The 21,897-nt window shown below is 35.9% G+C and overlaps 1 protein-coding gene across 6 annotated transcripts in view; it reads left to right on the top strand.

Moving 5' to 3' along the window:
- Positions 1-21,897, top strand: part of SIRT1 (sirtuin 1) — a 180,103-nt gene that overhangs the window by 7,056 nt on the left and 151,150 nt on the right. For 5 of the 6 annotated variants that reach the window (XM_077125132.1, XM_077125133.1, XM_077125134.1 and 2 more), the window contains exons 5-6: positions 7,572-7,719; positions 8,906-8,985. In XM_077125132.1, the coding sequence (XP_076981247.1) occupies positions 7,572-7,719; positions 8,906-8,985 (228 nt within the window). Of the gene's footprint in view, positions 1-6,910; positions 7,036-7,571; positions 7,720-8,905; positions 8,986-21,897 lie in introns of all 6 variants that reach the window. The other variant, XM_077125136.1, reaches the window with a different exon arrangement.

Raw genomic sequence — 21,897 nt, 5'->3', positions numbered from 1 at the left:
CTGTTTCATGGCTTTCAAGACCACTTAGTCATATGGGCTACCTGAATTGATCTAGGAGATTGGTATTATAGCTCTAGTTAGCAAAAATTGATACTGTTAGAAGGCCATCTGGTAACTGGAAATTGCTCTTAAATCTGATTGTAAAAGCTTGAGTCAGGATTTTTGCTCAAATTCTCTGTTCTGAGAAAAAATATGTTGCCCAAACTCACTCTTTGTAAGCTTTTTTCTCTTATGTCGGTCTACATAAGTAGATGCTATATTATCTATTGAAGTTAGTAAATGCTATATTATCTATTGAAGTTACAAACTGTAAGTTGAATAACTGAATTTTGATGTTCTATGGTAGCAATTTTTTATATATATTTTTTAAAGTGGTCATCTGACTCTTGGAAAACTGATAACTGAGTAGAAATAGCAAGGTGAAGATTGTAAATTTAGCTGTCTGATGTACAAACTAAGTATTCATTTTTAGTTTAAACTAGCTTCTACATGAAAGAATCTATGGAAGCAATTCAGAATTACTCTGATAGAAACAGATTCTAATAACTTTTAAAATGTATTTAATAGAAATCTAGGCAGTACCTAAGAGAAGCTAAAATATATAAATTTGGAAAAAATGGCATACTGTTAAAATGTTACAATGCTCTTAATCTATCTGTACAAATTTTATATCACATGGAAGAAAAGGTGGGTGGACAGGCAGGTAGTTCTTTGACTTCTCTATAAAATTGAAAAAAGTTTTCTGTATTTTTATTGTTGATAAACTGAAAAAAAATTTAAATCCAATCATTTAGAGATGGTATGCTGTCCCAAGCCTAATAATATAAACTTAATTTTGCTTTACTGCCTTTCTGAGTTTTCACATAACTTACTACAGCTGTATAAACTAGTTAAGCTTTATTATAGTTTTCCATGTATACTTCTGTGTCCATACTTAAATGACACATAGACTAAAAGAAAGTTTCTAGTTGAAGTAGGCCTGAAAATTAGTAGTAGTAGGTAGGAAAGACAATATGAGGTAATTTGGGTCTAAAAATTAATAGCTAAAGAGAGCTTAAGGAGAAATAAGGTCAAAGAATATAGGATAGTACCCAGAAGTGGAGGATGATGGGCATGTACAGATTATAATTTTATTTTTGCTAGATCCCTAAACTATTCTATGAATAAAATACTAATAAAATACTGTACAGGGCAGAAAGTTCATTAAAATGATTCCTCATTTTTACTGATTTTAAGAGAAAATGAATTTAATATGAAGCCACGAAAACGAAAGAATTATTGCTGAAATTTAGGCATCTGAAAGGAAAGAAGAGTTTCTCCACCATCTATCAAGCCTCTGATTATATTGAGAAGGAACTTAAATTTGGAAATTTGATGTAATGGAGAGGTGTGTTAAAGGGGTTACTGGCCCATTAAAGTAGTTTCTCAGTCTTGGCACTATTGACATTTTGGGCAGGATAATTTTTTATTTGGGGGTGGGGGGTGGATGTGTGTCAGGTGTGTGTGTGAGAGAGTGGGGTTGACCTGTGCATTGTAGGATGTTGAGCAGCATCCCTGGCCTCCACCCACTAGATGGCAGTCGCACTCACACAGTCCTGACAAAATGTCTCCAGACCTTGCCAGTGTCCCCTGCAAAATGCAGGAGCAATTCGTTACAGTGTGTCTGGTTGTGGTACCAGTTTGAATTCTTTCACCCAGGAATAGTTGAGGCTAATTATAATGCCATATAGCTGTGTTCTGAATCTTTCTTCTGCAGAATAAGGATTTAAGTTGATAATGAGTTGTGGTCATGATTCTCAGGAGTTTAAAATAATTTAGTGATGGTGAGTGGTTGTATATAGGCAGTAAAGTTGAAACTGATTTAATAATGTATAAAACGACTTAAAAAATAAAAGTGTCAGTGCTATTTCATATTGACTTCAGTGCATATTCTTCCCCTAAAGTGTTTAAATAAACTCAGGGAAAAGTAGAGGAACGAATATGGCCTGAATTTTTGTGAACTTAGTTTCAAAAATATATTTTTATATATTTGACATTTTTATTTACTTAAAAAAATAATTTACTTTGTATTTTTATTTCTTTATATATTTTATTGAATATGTTAACTGAATGATTACTTTATTGATAATGTACATGCACACTAGATTATGTAATTATAAGGATAAAGATTTTAAAACAAACTTATTACCAAAAAATGGAAAGTAGAGATAAAGGGGAAAAAAGGAGCTATGTTAATATCTCATGTGTACATGGATTACATATGTATAAATGTAAGTAACTTATAGCTGGATATTTTTATTACAAAAACGGGCTATAATATTCATCAAAAGGTATACTGTAATTTCCCAAGTGTACATTTTGGAAATTTCTTACTTTCTACTATTAAAAATGGTGTTAAAATTTTCCTTTCAGATTTCTCCAATATTCTTGGTTAAATTCTTGAACGTGAAATTGCTAGTTCATTTCTTAAGGCTCCTGTTTGGTTTTTCCATATCACCATCTGGAAAGTTTGAACTAAAATATACTCCTATCAGAAATGTGATTAAGACACCTTGGCCTCCTCACAAACCCACAATACACTATTAGCATTAAAATAATTTTTAAAATATGAATGTATGTGATTTTAAGAGAAATTCAAACAGTACAAAACATTAAGAGTCAGACTACTTCTCCTTTCAGTCTTCCTTATATAGCCTCTGATCTCTCTCAAAGATTATCTTGGTAAACCATTTTCTTAGGTATCCTTCCAGAAAAGAAAAATTGAATTTGCTTGTTGGTTCAAGTGGAGGGGCCAATGTAAATTTTTAATAGCTTCTTTTATTTATTTATTTATTTATTAAACATACCAGCATACACACACAAACATTCTTACCTTATGATCATTCCATTCTACATGTATAATCAGTAATTCACAATATCATCACATAGTTGTGTATTTATCATCAGGATCAATTCTTAGAACATTTGCATCAATTCAGAAAAAACTAAAAAGAAAACAGAAAAAATTCATACATACCATACCCCTTACCCCTCCCTTTCATTGTTAATAATTACTTTAACAGATGATTTCCAGTAGAATCATATACACTGTTCTCTACTTTGCTTTCTTCTCCCCAACTGATATTCTTGGAATTTGTTTCCTAATCACTCTTACCAGATATAAGTCACTTTTTTAAAAGGTTGCATAGTATTCTATTTTATAATTATATGGCAGTATATTACACCCACTGATAGATATCTAGATTGTTTTTTTTTTTTTTCTTTGCATGGGCAGGCACCAGCAAGTGAACCCCGGTCTCCTGCATGGCAGGCGAGAACTCTGCCTGCTGAGACACTGTAGCCCACCCTAAGTTGTTTTTAAAGCAGTTTGAAAACTATCAATGTGTAGGTGAAAAATTAATATCTTCTAAAACTTATATTGGTATCAGTTTTTATTTATTAGTGTGGGTAACTACTTTACTACTACTGGCCATGGCTAGATCTTTGAATTACCAGTTTGATTTTAGCCATTTTTTCTTTTTATTAAGATGCTTTTCTTTTTCATACTGATTCATGGGAACATTACAGATTCTTAAAAAATGTTTTTTACATTGGAGGCTGATTGGAATAACACCCTCTCATAATCACATGGAGATGTGCAAAGTCAGGTTTACTCACTAGTCTGATCGTGCAATAACTAATAGAAATATTAGTTATTTCTACAAGAAAGATTAAATGTTTGAGGGAGGGATCAAAAATTAAGGCGTGATTGCATAATGATTAAGAACTGGACTTTGGACAATCAAATGAATTTGAAGAATAGTTTTGCCACTTTCTGACTCTTGAGAATTTTGATAAGTTATTTCTGTATCTTTCTCATCTATAAAGTGGGGATATATATGTCTACAGCAGGATCAGCAAACTTTTTCTGTAAAGCTCCAGATTGTAAATATGGCCCATTTTACAGGCCACATAGGGTGTCTATTATAACTACTCAACTCTGTCACTGTAGTAGAAAAGCAGCCATAGACATTACACTAATGAGTAAGCATGGTTATGTTCCAGTCTGTCATGTATTCTTTGTATTTCATTGCAACTCTTTCAAAATAAAAAACTCAGCCCTTGACTTGGTCCACAGCATTACTATAAAGCTGAAGTGAAGTGCTTGTGTTATACCTGGCAAATACCAAAAGTTCATTAAGTAAGTGATAAGTAAGAGCTTGACTAAATTCTCTTGTGTAAGGTTAGGTTAGATTCTTAGTCCATATGTAACTGCTGCTTATTTTTATACAGCCCATGAGCTAAGAATGCATTTTGAAGTAGTTGGGGAAGAAAATGAAAAGAGTTTTTTGTGGTACATGAACATTATATGACATTCTAATGTCAGTATCCATAAAGTTTTATTAGAACACAGCCATGCTTATTTCTGTATTTGAGGTTGCTTTTGCACTACAGTGGCAGAGTTGGGTAGTTCTGGCAGAGAACTTGTGATTTGTAAAACCTAAAATTTATTATCCAGCCCTATGTGGGAAAAAATAGCTGACTTCTGGGTTGCTAAGGGAACAGATTGTTTAAAAAAAAAAAAAAAAGTCCTGTTCAGCTTCTTTGTCAAGCAATGAACTTTATCAATAGTAAGTATTAATTAGATAGAATACTTGTAGTCTTTTCAAGTGTGGTTTTGTGGGATGAATGAAACAAGGAAAGGATTATGAGGATTTTCTTTATTAAGATTGATCTGTTTCATCTCTTCTTTTGGGAGCATGGAAAATTTAGGTTCTGTTTTCTTACCAGCTCTACTTACTGCTGCTTCCTCTGCCCTGTAGGGGAAAGTGGATATTACAAACATTGACCTCTCCAAAACGTTGAAGAATCTTGCCTTTGACTGGGGTCTTCAATTGAGATTGCTAGAAATTTTGAGAATAACAAAAAGCAGGGATAAATAACATCTGTGGGGGAAAGCCATTATTTCTGCATGACAACTCACTGTGGTAGATAGTTCTGTACTTTAATTTTGACCATAGTGATTGTCAGTAGCCACATACTAGATTGTTTGTATGTGTCTGGACAGAGCTGTGAAGCAAGGTGTCTATTATAATGTTTCAAGCCATTGGTGCCAGTTCTGCATCCACTATGAATCTGTAAGGATCCCTGTGGCAATAACAGAATGACCCAGCCCATGTGATTGACTACTGTGATTTAGGATGTTCAGATCTAGGATGGCCTGTTTTTCTTTGAACTGAGCTAACTTACCTTATTCCTTTCGTGTGTGTGTGTGTGTGTGTGTGTGTGTGTGTGTGTGCGCGCGCGCGCGCGCATGATCCGGTAATCGAACCCGGGTTTCCTGCATGGCAGGCAAGCATTCTACCAGTGAACCACCCATGCCCCCATGCCTTATTTCCTTAACTATATTTATGTAAATCTGATTCAGACATAGTCCACTTCATATTTGAAAGAAAAAGCGAATATGGAGGTTCTAACGCATAATGTAGGTTTAAAAAACAAACAAAAAAATCCTTCATTGATTATTCTGGACTGCAGGAATTAGTTCTTGACCTTCTTAAGAACGAAATTACCCTGAACTATTATGGATTGTATATGAGGGGAAGCAAATGTAGAGCTAAATCTAGTGCCCCATACTTTGTGCTTCTTACCTTCCCCTTTAATAAAAATGGAGTGTGGTGGGGTGGATATGAGGCGGTGGTAAAGCACAAGAGTTAAGTCGAGGAGGCGGAGATTTGGCCCTTGTGCTCCCTGACCATGCCCTGGAATTGGGTGTTCCTCCTTGTTAGGCGTTTGGCATGCTGTCATCATCTTCCCTACTACTTTAGCTTCCATTTTATCTGCTACCTAGCCTGTTGTAACATGTATTAAAATACTCAAACAGTTCTTTCCAGAGGAAGCTTTAATAAGATTGTCATGTTTGATCTCTTGAATGTAAATGCGCCGAAACAAAGTATCCTGGAGAGAATGCAGTGGTTGGTCTAGCACAAATGCAGGGTAGCAAAACATAATGTGTATATGGGGAGCTCTTCCTATAACTTTGTTTAAAATGACAAATGTGATTTTGAGTTTTCTGTGAAAATTTATTTTAATAAGCTCTTCACTTGCTAATTCTTCCCATATGTATTATTCTTTTTTTTTAAAACTTTAGAAATTTACATATTACTAAATTTTCAATGTGAGGCAAAATTGTTGGTTTTCTATATAATAGATTTTCAGCAGCGTATGGGCATATACATGATAGTAAGTATAAATGCGTTTGCTTATTTTGAAGTTTTACCTAAAAGTATCCCTCTGTTTGTGTGGTAGATAAGTTTTTTTTTCAAGTTTTGAAATACTAAATAGGTAAAAAGTGAAGTATCTGTAATCTCATCATTTAGCTTTTTTTGTGTAGTGTCAAAAGTAAAATTTCCTCCACCCCTGTTTACAGCTTGTTTACATCCTTCTTGATTTGATTGAAGTTTATATGGACATATCTATATACATGTTTATATAATTTCCATTTTTGTTTAATAAAAATAACAAAAAACAAGCCATACACACTGCTGACTAACTTGCTTTTTTCATGTGTGTTATGGACCATCTTTAAGGACAGTGCATCTAGTTCTCCCTCATTCTTTTTAATGGCTGCATATTATTCCACTATAATGGATGAACCTTCTTCATACAACCAGTCTCCCTATTGATGGACATATGGTTGTATATAGTTTTTGCTAGATTGTAATAGGATAGGGCCTGTAATAAATGGTAAGGAAGTAAGTAGATAGCAGTGCTACTTGAAAGAAAAAGTAGAGAAAAAACTTCCTTTGCCATAGCACTAACTAGATGAAATTTAATAAAAAGAACACTGTCAAAAGTTGGGAGGACTAAAATTGATACTTTCTCTCTGATCTTTTTGCCATGTGTATATCTGAATTCTTTGTTTTTAAAGAAGAAACAGCATTGAAGCATTATTTGGGGGGAAAAACACACACACAAAATCCAGCAACTCAGCATTCATGAGCAACTCTATACTATACCAGTATGTGCCTGTGCAGTGGAAGGAAAACAATTTTGGTAAGGAATTAAAACTTTAGCTTTAAACTTCCAACAGGTTGATATTTATAATGAATGACGAATCAAAAAAATTTTCATTTTATGTTGACAGTGCCTTTTTTTTAGTTTAATGAAAAAGTTCCTCACCATACCTTTGATATCTGTAATTTCTGTTTTTACATCTCTCCCCTTTTTCCTTAAAAAAAATCTAAATTTGCAGCCAGCAAAATTTAGTTATATCTTAAGGCGTGTATTACTTCTGACTTTTATTAAAATATCTATTAACCTTTACTAGGGATGTTTATGGGTACTTTATCCTTTAATTCAAGGGGTCAAGTTCACTAAATCCTGATTTGTATACGTTCTACAACAATAATCCTTTTGTAGGTGTGTTGCATCCATCTAAATACTTTTAAAATATATATTTCATTTTTAAAATCATGGGTATTATCTTTGATAGTTTTTCTGGATCAAAGGTGTTTATTTATTGACCTAAACATGACATCTACATATTTATTTCTTTAATTAATATTTCTTCTACCTTTTGCCTTATATAGGAAATATATCCTGGACAATTCCAACCATCTCTCTGTCACAAGTTCATAGCCTTGTCAGATAAGGAAGGAAAGCTACTTCGCAACTATACTCAGAACATAGATACACTGGAACAGGTTGCAGGAATACAAAGGATAATTCAGTGTCACGGTTAGTAAATTAAGAATTGCAGTATTTCTGAACTGCAGAAATACATTTTTGTAATTAGTTTTATAGGAAGAATTAATATTATAAAGTAGTCTGCCATCCAGGAATAGAGATTAATAAATCTCTATTATTATTTAATATGTTAACCAGTTGTAAATAACCTAAGAAAAGTAGAGTGCAGAAAATGAAACTGAAGTCTTAGCTTTGATGATTAATTATATGAAACATCATATATTAAGGTACTTTTGGATTTCAAAAGACAGTGAAATTTTTCAAAGAACCTTTTCTAATTGTGAAAGTGTATTGGCCATGTAGGAAGAAACATGTTATCTTTAATTTATAAAACCGAAGGAGCTATATAGTATGGGATTCAGAAATCTAAAAGTTTAAATCTCAAACAAGAAGTCTGAACTGTTAAATTTTAACCACTAGCCATTTTTCTAAAATGTTTTCAAAACACAATTGTTGATGTAAAGTAATAGAATTGTAACCTTCTAACTGCAATTTTTAGCCCTGGAGATAGATATAGAGTTTTTTTTTTTTTAATGAGTAGCTTTTTTTTTTTTTAGATTTTTATTAATCTATCAACATACAATGCGAACATTCTTTTTTATTATTATTAATTTAAAAAATTTTTTAAACACCAAACAAACACCAAACAAAACAAATACGCGTAACTTTAGATCATTCTGGCGAACATTCTTAACGTGTGAACATTCCATACTTGGTGTGCAATCAGTGGCGCACAGTATCATCACATAGTTGTATATTCATCACTATGATCATTTCTCAGAACATTTACGTCACTCTGGGGAAAGAAATAAAAGAAAAAACTCATAATACCATACTCCTTTCCCCTCCCTCTCATTGACCACTGGTATTTCCCTCTACTCAATTCATTTTTAACATTTGTTCCCCCTATTATTTATTTATTTTTAATCCATATTTTTTACAATGAGTAGCTTTTTAGGTGGCATCATTATACCACTTCAGCTCTTGAGAATTTGGTTCTCTCTGTATTTACGTATTTGCTTTTTTACATTTTTAAAAATTCACCATCCCTTAGATTCTTTCATGGAGACTCTTAAAATCAGAGAGCTTCTAATCTTTGTTATATGTTCAAGAAATGGAAATTTCTATCCCTTTAACAAACCGCATTCATTTATATACATATATATATTGATTACAGGTTCTTTTGCAACAGCGTCTTGCCTGATTTGTAAATACAAAGTTGACTGTGAAGCTGTACGAGGAGATATTTTTAATCAGGTAATTTATTACCCATATTTTAAGAGTTGTGCCTATCTCTGTTCTCTTGTTTTGTTTTTTTTGTTGTTGTTGTTTGCTTTTTTGCCTTCATATACTATCTTTACTAAAAGTATTTATGTGATATAGAAAGATCCAGGAAGGAAATGTGTGTGTTTCTGTAAAAACATTATATCATATCTTTAAAAATAATGAAATTGGTTCCTTACCATCTAGACAAAAAAAGCCAGATCGTGAGGTGGTTGGCTGAATGTTCCTATTTCTCCACATCTTCTTACAGTCTTGTAATTTTCCGTTTTTTTAATAGTAGCCATTCTAGTGCATGTAGAATCATAGCTCATTGTGGTTTTGATATGCATTTCCCTAATGGTGTTTTGGGCATTTATTCACGTGCTTTTTTGTTACTTTTATTTTGTTTGTTTGTTTTTGAGAAATGTCTAGTTAAGTCTTTTGCCCATTTCAAAATCGGGTTGCTTTTTTGTTGTTGAGATGGATTTTTTTAATATATATTCTTAATAATAAACTCTTAATGAATATGTGGTTTCCAAATATTTTCTCCCATTGTGTGGGTTGTCATTTTACTGTCATAATTAAGTCCTTTGATATACACTGGTAATTGAACCCAGGTCTCTGGCATGGCAGGCAAGAATTCTGCCACTGAGCCACCATCACACCGCCCCAAAAGTTCTTATTTTGAAAAGATCCCATTTATCTATTTTTTCTCTCATTGCTTGTGCTTTGGGTGTAAAGTCTAGACAGCCATTGCCTTACACTGAGTCCTGAAAATGCTTCCCTACGTTTTTTTTTTCTTAAGCACTTTTATAGTTCTGGCATTTATATCTTGGCCTTTGATCCATTTGGGGTTTTTAAAAAAATATTGTGAGGCAGGAGTTCACCTTCATTCTTTTTACGAGTGACATCCAGTGTTCTTAGCCCCATTTGTTGAAGAAACTATTTTTTTCCAATTTGAATCATCTTTGCCCTCTTCTCAAAAGCCAGTTGGCCCTAAATGTGACGGTTGATTTCTGACCTCTCAGTTTAATTCCTTTGGTCTATTCAGGCATACCTTGGCGATACTTCAGGTTCAGTTCCAGACCACTGCAGTAAAGCAAGCCATACAATTTTTTTGGTTTCCGAGTGCATATAGAAGTTAGGTTTATAGTGTGTTGTGATCTATGAAGTATGCAGTAGCATTATGCTTAAAGAAAGCAGTGTATATACCTTAATTATAAAATACTTTACTGTTTAAAAAAATGCTAACCATCATCTGAGCCTTCAGTGAGTGAATCTTAATCTCTTGGCTGGTGGAGGGTCTTGCTTTGATGTTGATGGCTGTTCATCTGGGTACTGGTTGCTGAAGGTTGGTTGGCTGTGGCCATTTTTAAAAATAAGACAGCAATGAAATTTGCTGCAATTAACTCTTCCTTTTGTGAAAGACTTCTGTGTAGCATGCTGTTTGATAATATTTTACCCACAGCAGAACTTTCAAAATCGAAGTTAGTCTTTTCAAGTCCTGCTACTGCTTTATCATCTATTCTGAATTCTTTGTTGTCATCTCAACAATGTTCATAGCATCTTCAGTAGATTCCATCTCAAGAAACCACTTTTTTGCTCACCAATGAGAAACAATTCATCCATTCAAGTTTTGTCCTGAGATTGCAGCATTTCAGTCTCATCTTCAGACTGCATTTCTAATTCTAGTTTTCTTGCCGTTTACACCACATTTGCAATTACTTCCACCACCAAAGTCTTGAACCCTGCAGAGGTTGGAATCACATTCTTCCACACTCCTACTAATGTTGATATTTTTACCTCCTGGGAATTCATGAATGTTCTTAATGGCATCTAGAATGGTGAACACTTTACAGAAGGCTTTCAATTTACTTTGCCCAGATCCATGAGAGGAATCACAGTCCATGGCAGCTTATAGCCTTAGAAAATGTATTTCTTAAGTAATAAAACTTGAAAGTCAAAGTTAATCCTTGATCCAAGCCCTGTGCAATGGATGTTGTGGTAGCAGCCATGACACATTGATCTTGTATATTTTCATCAGAGCTCTTGGATGACCGAGTATATTGTCCATGACCAGTATTTTTTTTTTTCTTATTTGTTTTATATCTTCTCTGAACAATAATATTTTGAGAGACATCTTTTTTTGTGAGCAGTAGGGAATAATAGTCGGCTTAAATTATTCAGTAAATCAGTTTGTAATTTGCTGTCATCCAGACCTTGTTTTACTACAGTACAGAAGAGGTGACTTAACCTAATGCTTAAGAATATTAGGATTTTCTGGGCCGTGGTGGCTCAGCAGGTAAGAGTCCTTGCCTGCCATGCCCGAGGACCGGGGTTTGATTCCCGGTGCCTGCCCATGTAAAAAAAAAAAAAAAAAAAAAAAAAAGAATATTAAGCTTCCGGAGAAGATGGCGGCTAGGTAAGACGCGCGGGTCTTGGTTCCTCCTCCAGAATAGCTACTGGGGAAGTAGAAACAGTACAGAACAGCTCCCGGAGCCACGACAGAGACCAAGAAGACAGCGTACCACATTCTGGAACGGCTGACTGGCTGGGAGAACCCGCTGCGGTGAGATTACCGAGGGGCGCGCGCTTCCCCGGGCCGGGGCAGCAGGCGGCCAGAGTCCCTCCCTCCCTCCTTCCCAGGCAGCTGGGAGAATTGGACAGGCGATCCCCTCAAGCCGCGGCGGCTGGCGCCCCCCCCTCCCACGCGCAGCCCCCCGGACCAGCTGGGAGAATTGGATCAGAGATCCCCCAAGCCGCGGAGACCGGCGACCAGGGTTCTTACCAAACACGCGACTTCCCGGTCCGGCTGGGAACGGTGGATAGGCATTCCCCCAAGCCGCGGCGGCCAGCGCCCTCCTGCCACGCTTGGCGCCCCGGGCCGGCTGGGAGATTCGGATTGGCACTCCCCCAAGCCGCTTCGGCTGGCGACCCTCCCCTACAGCGAGAGTTTTCCAAAGTTAAAGGAGCCACAGCATCTTTTACTGGTGGGACCCACAGACAGACGAGCGCCACCTACTGGGCAGGATAAGAAAAACAGAGCCCAGAGATTTCACAGAAGAATCTTTCAACCTGCTGGGTCCAACACCCAGGGAAATCTGACTAAATGCCCAGACGCCAGCAGAAGATAACGGATCATGCTCGGAAAATTGAAGATATGGCCCAGTCAAAGGAACAAACCAGTAGTTCAAATGAGATACAGGAGCTGAGAAAACTAATGCTGAATATACGAACAGAAATGGAAAACTTCTTCAAAAACCAAATCAAATTGAAGGAGGACATGAAGAAGACATGGGCTGAACAAAAACAAGAAATAGAAAAACTGAAAAAACAAATCACAGAACTCATGGGAGTGAAGGACAAAGTAGAAAAGATGGAAAAAACAATGGATACCTACAATGGTAGATTTAAAGAGACAGAAGCTAGAATTAGTGAATTGGAGGATGGAACATCTGAATTCCAAAAAGAAACAGAAACTATAGGGAAAAGAATGGAAAAATTTGAGCAGGGGATCATGGAACTGAATGACAATATGACGCGCACAAATATACGTGTTGTGGGTGTCCCAGAAGGAGAAGAGAAGGGAAAAGGAGGAGAAAAACTAATGAAAGAAATTATCACTGAAAATTTCCCAACTCTTATGAAAGACCTAAAATTACAGATCCAAGAAGTGCAGCGCACCCCAAAGAGATTAGACCCAAATAGGCATTCTCCAAGACACTTACTAGTTAGAATGTCAGAGGTCAAAGAGAAAGAGAGGATCTTGAAAGCAGCAAGAGAAAAACAATCCGTCACATACAAGGGAAACCCAATAAGACTATGTGTAGATTTCTGAGCAGAAACCATGGAAGCTAGAAGACAGTGGGATGATATATTTAAATTACTAAAAGAGAAAAACTGCCAACCAAGACTTCTATATCCAGCAAAATTGTCCTTCAGAAATGAGGGAGAAATTAAAACATTCTCAGACAAAAAGTCACTGAGAGAATTTGTGACCAAGAGACCAGCTCTGCAAGAAATACTAAAGGGAGCACTAGAGTCAGATACGAAAAGACAGAAGAGAGAGGTATGGAGAAGAGTGTAGAAAGAAGGGAAAATCAGATATGATATATATAATACAAAAGGCAAAATGTTAGAGGAAAATATTATCCAAACAGTAATAACACTAAATGTTAATGGACTGAATTCCCCAATCAAAAGGCATAGACTGACAGAATGGATTAAAAAACAGGATCCTTCTCTATGCTGTCTACAGGAAACACATCTTAGACCCAAAGATAAACATAGGTTGAAAGTGAAAGGTTGGGAAAAGATATTTCATGCAAATAACAACCAGAAAAGAGCAGGAGTGGCTATACTAATATCCAACAAATTAGACTTCAAATGTAAAACAGTTAAAAGAGACAAAGAAGGACACTATATACTAATAAAAGGAACAATTAAACAAGAAGACATAACAATCATAAATATTTATGCACCGAACCAGAATGCCCCAAAATACGTGAGGAATACACTGCAAACACTGAAAAGGGAAATAGACACCATAATAGTTTGAGACTTCAATTCACCACTCTCATAAATGGACAGAACATCTAGACAGAGGATCAATAAAGAAATAGAGAATTTGAATATTACTATAAATGAGCTAGACTTAACAGACATTTATAAGACATTACATCCCACAACAGCAGGATACACCTTTTCTCAAGTGCTCATGGATCATTCTCAAAGATAGACCATATGCTGGGTCACAAAGCAAGTCTCAACAAATTTAAAAAGATTGAAATCATACACAACACTTTCTTGGATCATAAAGGAATGAAGTTGGAAATCAATAATAGGCGGAGTGCCAGAAAATTCACAAATACGTGGAGGGTCAACAACACACTCTTAAACAACGAGTGGGTCAAGGAGGAATGAAAACGAAAACACAACATATCAAAACCTATGGGAGGCAGCAAAGGCAGTGCTAAGAGGGAAATTTATTGCCCTAAATGCCTATATCAGAAAAGAAGAAAAGGCAAAAATGCAGGAATTAACTGTCCAATTGGAAGAACTGGAGAAAGAACAGCAAACTAACCCCAAAGTAAGCAAAAGGAAAGAAATAACAAAGATTAGAGCAGAAATAAATGAAATTGAAAACATGAAAACAATAGAGAAAATCAATAAGGCCAGGGGTTGGTTCTATGAGAAAATCAAGAAGATTGATGGGCCCTTAGCAAGATTGACAAAAAGAAGAAGAGAGAGGATGCAAATAAATAAGATCAAAAATGGAAGAGGAGACATAACCACTGACCTCACAGAAATAAAGGAGGTAATAACAGGATACTATGAACAACTTTACGCTAATAAATACAACAATTTAGATAAAATGGACAGGTTCCTGGAAAGACATGAACAACCAACTTTGACTCAAGAAGAAACAGATGACCTCAACAAACCAATCACAAGTAAAGAGATTGAATTAGTCATTCAAAAGCTCCCTAAAAAGAAAAGTCCAGGCCCAGACGGCTTCACATGTGAATTCTACCAAACATTCCAGAAAGAATTAGTACCAACTCTCCTTAAACTCTTCAAAAAAATCGAAGTGGAGGGAAAGCTACCTAATTCATTCTATGAAGCCAACATCACCCTCATACCAAAACCAGGCAAAGATATTACAAAAAAAGAAAACTATAGACCAATCTCTCTTATGAATATAGATGCAAAAATCCTCAACAAAATTCTAACAAATCGAATCCAACAACACATTAAAAGAATTATACATCATGACCAAGTAGGATTCATCCCAGGTATGCAAGGATGGTTCAACATAAGAAAATCAATTAATGTAATACACCATATCAACAAATCAAAGCAGAAAAATCACATGATCATCTCAATTGATGCAGAGAAGGCATTTGACAAGATTCAACATCCTTTCCTGTTGAAAACACTTCAAAAGATAGGAATACAAGGGAACTTCCTTAAAATGATAGAGGGAATAGATGAAAAACCCACAGCTAATATCATCCTCAATGGGGAAAAATTGAAAACTTTCCCCCTAAGATCAGGAACAAGACAAGGATGTCCAGTATCACCACTATTATTCAACATCGTGTTGGAGGTTCTAGCCAGAGCAATTAGACAAGAAAAAGAAATACAAGGCATCAAAATTGGAAAGGAAGAAGTAAAACTATCACTGTTTGCAGATGATATGATACTATACGTCGTAAACCCTGAAAAATCCACAGCAAAACTACTAGAGCTAATAAATGAGTACAGCAAAGTAGCAGGTTACAAGATCAACATTCAAAAATCTGTAGCATTTCTGTACACTAGCAATGAACAAGCTGAGGGGGAAATCAAGAAACGAATCCCATTTACAATTGCAATAAAATACCTAGGAATAAATTTAACTAAAGAGACAAAAAAACCTATACAAAGAAAACTACAAAAAACTGTTAAAAGAAATCACAGAAGACCTAAACAGATGGAAGGGCATACCGTGTTCATGGATTGGAAGACTAAATATAGTTAAGATGTCAATCGTACCTAAATTGATTTACAGATTAAACGCAATGCTAATCAAAACCCCAACAACTTATTTTTCAGAAATAGAAAAACCAATAAGCAAATTTATCTGGAAGGGCAGGGTGCCCCGAATTGCTAAAAGTATCTTGAGGAAAAAACACGAAGCTGGAGGTCTCGCGCTGCCTGACTGTAAGGCATATTATGAAGCCACAGTGGTCAAAACAGCATGGTATTGGCATAAAGATAGATATATCGACCAATGGAATCGAATAGAGTGCTCAGATATAGACCCTCTCATCTATGGACATTTGACCTTTGATAAGGCAGTCAAGCCAACTCACCTAGGACAGAACAGTCTCTTCAATAAATGGTGCCTAGAGAACTGGATATCCATATGCAAAAGAATGAAAGAGGACCCATATCTCACACCCTATACAAAAGTTAACTCAAAATGGATCAAAGATCTAAACATTAGGTCTAAGACCATAAAACAGTTAGAGGAAAATGTAGGGAGATATCTTATGAAAGTTACAATTGGAGGCGGTTTTATGGACCTTAAACCTAAAGCAAGAGCATGAAGAAGGAAAGAAAGAAATGGGAGCTCCTCAAAATTAAACACTTTTGTGCACCAAAGGACTTCATCAAGAAAGTAGAAAGACAGCCTACACAATGGGAGACAATATTTGGAAATGACATATCAGATAAAGGTCTAGTATCCAGAATTTATAAAGAGATTGTTCAACTCAACAACAAAAAGACAGCCAACCCAATTACAAAATGGGAAACAGACTTGAATAGACACCTCTCAGAAGAGGAAATACAAATGGCCAAAAGGCACATGAAGAGATGCTCAATGTCCCTGGCCATTAGAGAAATGCAAATCAAAACCACAATGAGATATCATCTCACACCCACCAGAATGGCCATTATCAACAAAACAGAAAATGACAAGTGCTGGAGAGGATGCGGAGAAAGAGGCACACTTATCCACTGTTGGTGGGAATGTCAAAGGGTGCAACCACTGTGAAAGGCAGTTTGGCGGTTCCTCAAAAAGCTGAATATAGAATTGCCATACGATCCAGCAATACCATTGCTTGGTATCTACTCAAAGGACTTAAGGGCAAAGACACAAACGGACATTTGCACACCAATATTTATAGCAGCATTATTTACAATTGCAAAGAGATGGAAACAGCCAAAATGCCCATCAACTGAAGAGTGACTAAACAAACTGTGGTATATACATACGATGGAATATTATGCAGCTTTAAGACAGAATAAACTTATGAAGCATGTAATAACATGGATGGACCTAGAGAACATTATGCTGAGTGAGTCTAGCCAAAAACTAAAGGACAAATACTGTATGGTCCCACTGATGTGAACCGACATTCGAGAATAAACTTGGAATATGTCATTGATAACAGAGACCAGCAGGAGTTAGAAACAGGGTAAGATAATGGGTAATTGGAGCTGAAGGGATACAGACTGTGCAACAGGACTAGATACAAAACCTCAAAAATGAACAGCACAATCATACCTAATTGTAAAGTAATCATGTTAAAACACTGAATGAAGCTGCATCTGAGCTATAGTTTTTTTTTTTTGTTTGTGTCTTTTGTTTTTTTTCTTTTTTCTTTTTCCTTTTCTTTTTTTATTATATTATTAGTTTTATTTTTGTCTCTATATAAGCATTCTGTATCTTTTTCTGTTGTTTTGCTAGTTCTTTTCCTAAATCGATGCAAATGTACTAAGAAATGATGATCATGCATCTGTGTGATGTTAAGAATTACTGATTGCATATGTAGAATTTAATGATTTCTAAATGTTGTGTTAATTTCTTTTTTTTCTTTAATTAATAAAAAAAAAAAAGAATTTTAGGATTTTCAGAATGGTAAAAGAGCACTGGTTCCTGGAAATAATAGAGCAATTACTGTATGGTCTCCTTTAGAAAATGCTTATAAAAAAAACAGGGTCCTAGATTATAAGCTCTTATAGCAGTCACATTTAGTATGCAGTGGTAATTATTATTTCTGGATTTTGAGAGGTTGTTCCATATATGTATAACCTGGTATTTAGAGATAAGAATGAAGCCGATCAGGTAGAGATTAAGGTAATCCAGAACAAAGGAATAAGGAAGACCTTGTCTATATTTTAGAGTCTTATCTAGTCTTTGGAAGAAAGGTTTATTTAGTTCAGAATCTAAATTTTTTGTTACACATAATCTAACGCAGCCTGTCTGGGTAGCGCACAGGCAACCCAGAATAATTAATGAGGACCTTTAGTCCTGTATAGCTTAATATAATGCCTGGTAAATCCCAGAATATATAAAGCAGATAATCAAAATGTATTGGCAAAGTCCCTTGAGGGATAGGAGAAGAAATATGAAACTATTAAACTTTACCACCAGGGAAACTCCTGATATGGTATCAAACATTAGGGACACCCAAATCAAGAGGCCAAGCCGTTGATTTTGAGGCTTGCTCTTGTGAAGCTTATGTAGGTTACAGAGAAGCTTAGCCTACCCATAGGTATGCTTAAGAGTACTTCTGAAGGACCTTTTTTGTTGCTCAGATGTTACCTCACTCTCTCTAAGCCCAGCTCTACAAATGAAATAATTGCCCTCTCCTCTACGTGGGATATGACGTCCAGGGGTGAAAATCTCCCTCACGGCATAGATGACTCCCAGGGATGTGTCCTCCTATAGCACCATGGGATCAACAATTCCATCCTAACCAACAGGGGGGAAAGAAGTGTAACAAAATATCAGTGGCTGAGAATGTTCAAATCTCTGAGAGGCTACTCTGAAGATCACTCTAAGGCAAGCTTCAGTTAGACATTGCTACCTATCACAGCTTGCTAAACCCCAACCCAAACTATTCCAGCCGATCCTAAAGAACATCTAGGGCAATATATAAGACTCTCAAAGGTTCCATGCACGAGGTTAACTTTCTAGAAACCTACGACCTCCAGATGGTCCCTGGACCAGATAAGTCCTGAGACGTACAGAGGCCAGCCTCTCCAGAACATCAGCTAGTTCTGTCCCCCTACCCTGTATTATTGACAGCCCCTTCCAACATGAAAAAGTTAGAATGGGCATAGCCCAAATACCCCTAAAGAGTGGAAGAAAGATTGAAGGTGATGATGGAGTTATACTGAGAAGGTAGGTTTTAACAAATGAATATGATTGTTGAACCATTATATTGATTCTTTTAGTCTCCAGCATCTTAGAACAGCTAAAATTATGGAATTGTAACCCATACCAAACTGTTTGTGCTTTGAAATTTATTGCTTTTTTGTATCTTTTTTATTATAAACAATAAAACATACAAACCTTCTTGACATATAAATATCTTGACATGGTTACAATCAGTGGCTTACAGTATCATTACCATGATCATTTTCTTTGAACATTTTCATCTCTCTAGCAAAAGAAAGAAAAAAGAAGAAACTCATACATGCCATACCCCTCACCACTCCCTTTCATTGACCACTAGTATTTCAGTCTACTCAATTTATTTTAACATTTATTCCCCGTATTATTTGTTTATTTCTTATCTATCTATTTTTTTTTTTGCATGGGCAGGCAGTGGAAATCAAACCCAGGTCTCTGGCATGGCGGGGGAGAATTCTGCCATTAAGCTACCATCTCACCACCCCTTATCTGTATTTTTTACTTATCTGTCCATACCATAGATAAAAGGAATATCAGACACAAGGCTTTCACAATCACACAGTCACATTGCGAAAGCTATATCATTATGCAGTTACCTTCAAGAAACATGGTTACAGGAACATAGCTCTACAGTTTTAAGCACTTCCCTCTTGCTAGTCTGATACACCATATCTAAAAAGGGGATATCTATATAATGCATAAGAATAACCTCCAGGATAACCTCTTGACCCTTTGAAATCTCTCAGCCACTGACACTTTATTTTGTCTCATTTTTCTCTTCCCACGTTCGAGTGAGAAGATTTTCTCAATTCCTTGATGGTGAGTCCCAGCTCATTCTAGGATCTCTATCCCATGTTGCCAGGGAAGTTTACACCCCTGGGAGTCATGTCCCATGTGGGGAGTGGGGAGGGCAGTGAGTTCACTTGCCATGTCACCTTAGAGAGAGGGAGGCCTACATTTGAGCAACAAAAGAAGTTCTCTGGAAGTGATTCTTAGGCCTGATTTTAAGTAGGCTTAGCCTATCTTTTTCAGGGATAGGGTCAGACCCCAAGATTGAAGGTTCGGCCTGTTGATTTGGTTGTCCCCACTGCTTGTGAGAATATCAGGAATTCTCCAAATGGGGAAGTTGAATTTTTCCCCCTTTTTCCTCATCCCCCCAAGGGAACTTTACAAATACTTCTTTATTCACTTTATTCACTCTGGGAGTATCAGGGCATCACACCATCCTAGACAAACCTACAAAATCTCATGCTCTATTCAAGGTTCCATGTACTTACGGTGTTCAATTAAACTGTCCATATAAGTTAAATTAGGAAATACACTAGTCAAAATATAAATTTTGTACTAAATAAACATTTTTCTTTTAGTCTTACATAGAAATTGAAGTTTTAAAATATAAATGACCATCTGTTTTCAGCACCATGTAATATTGATATTCCTTTGTTCTTCCTCTTGCAAAAACATATTTTAATTTGTACATTTAGTCTATATATCTTATTTTTCAAAAAACTCAATTGAGATAGAAAGTATTCCTTCTAACCTCCAATGTTCTGGAGCAGCTAGAAAGAAAAGTCTGTGATGATGGAATGGTAGCCCATGACAAACTCTGATCTGTCCTGTATCTACTTGCTGCTGTTTTCTTTGTATTTGTTATACAATAAAAAAAAAAAAAAAGCATTGGCTTCAACTTAAAGTCATCAGCTGCATTAGCTCCTAAGAAGAGAATCAGCCTGTTCTTAGAAGCTTTGAAGCCAGGCATTGACTTTTCCTCTCAAGCTATGAAAAGTCCTAGATGACATCTTACAGTAAAAGGCTGTTTGACTGCATTCAAAATCTTTCGTGTAGTGTAGCCACTTTCATTAGTTACCTTAAGTAGATCTTCTGGATAATTTGCTGCAGCTTCTGCACCAGCACGTGCTCTGCTAGTTTCAAACTTTTCTTCTGCAGCTTTCACCTCTTTCAGCCTTCATAGAATAGAAGACAGTTAGGCCTTGCTCTGGACTGACCTTTGGCTTAGGGGAATGTTGTGACTGGTTTGATCTGTCCAGATCACTAAATCTTTCTCCATAAAAGTAATTAGGCTATTTTGCTTTCTTACTCATGTATTCACTGGAATAGCACTTTTAATTTCTTTCAAGAATTTTTTCTTTGCATTTAAAACTTGGCTGTTTGTTTCAGCTCTCAACATACCTTCCTCATTAAGCTTAATCATTTCTAGCTTTTGATTTAAAGAGGGAGACCAATCATTCTGGTGATTTCCTTACACTTAAACACCTAAGAAGCCACTGTAGGGTTATTAATTGGCTTAGTTTCAGTATTGTTGTTTTTCAGAGGATAGAGAGGTCTGAGGGGAGAGAGAGAGATAAGGAATGGCCAGTTGGTAGGGCAGTTCGAACACAGACATTTATGGATTAAGTTTGCCATCTTATATGGGCTTGATTTGTGCACCCCAAAACAATTACAATAGTAACATCAAAGATCACAGATCATCATAACAGATGTAATAATGAAAAACTTTGAACTATTGTGAGAATTACCAAAATGTCAGAGACATGAAGTGAACACATGCTGTTGAAAAAAATGGTGTTGATAGACTTGCTCGATGCAGGGTTGCCACAAAACTTCAATTTGTAAAAAATGCAGTATCTCCAAAGTGCAGTAAAGTGAGGCACAATGAAACAGGGCATGCCTATATATGCCTTGTATTAGTTGCTGGACCCTGGCATTTCAAAATAGTTGAAGACAGTTCCTGCCTGTCTACTGTATGTTGTGCTGGAGGGACTGATTTTCTGGAGCTTCCTCTTCCATCTTCCCACAATCCATCACTCTTTTGGGTTTTCTCCTCATTCTCCCTTTTAGTGCCTGTCAGATGGGATGAGAACACAAGGTTAGGATATTGGAACGGAATCATTGTGTTTTGTACTTATTTTTTAAAAGATCAAGTCCCAGTATATTTGGTGAACTTTTTATACATATTGATTCATATTCTTTTAAAATTACCTGTCATAATTTTTTTCTGCACACACACATACAGACACACATGCAGTCTTTTTCTTGTTAATATGTGATAAACTCTTGAATGTCAGGTGTAGTTGGTCACAGCTATTATACTAGTGATAATATCTATTGTAAAGTTTGTCTGGCAATTGATATTTAGGTTACATTTTATTTTACTTATTTATCTATGTCCTTCTGACTCTTTTCTTTGATAATGC

Source organism: Tamandua tetradactyla, chromosome 13 (assembly GCF_023851605.1).
Source record: "Tamandua tetradactyla isolate mTamTet1 chromosome 13, mTamTet1.pri, whole genome shotgun sequence".
Classification (NCBI taxonomy): domain Eukaryota; kingdom Metazoa; phylum Chordata; class Mammalia; order Pilosa; family Myrmecophagidae; genus Tamandua; species Tamandua tetradactyla.
Note: the sequence above shows the minus strand (reverse complement) of the source record. Positions and strands in the feature narration are given on the sequence as shown.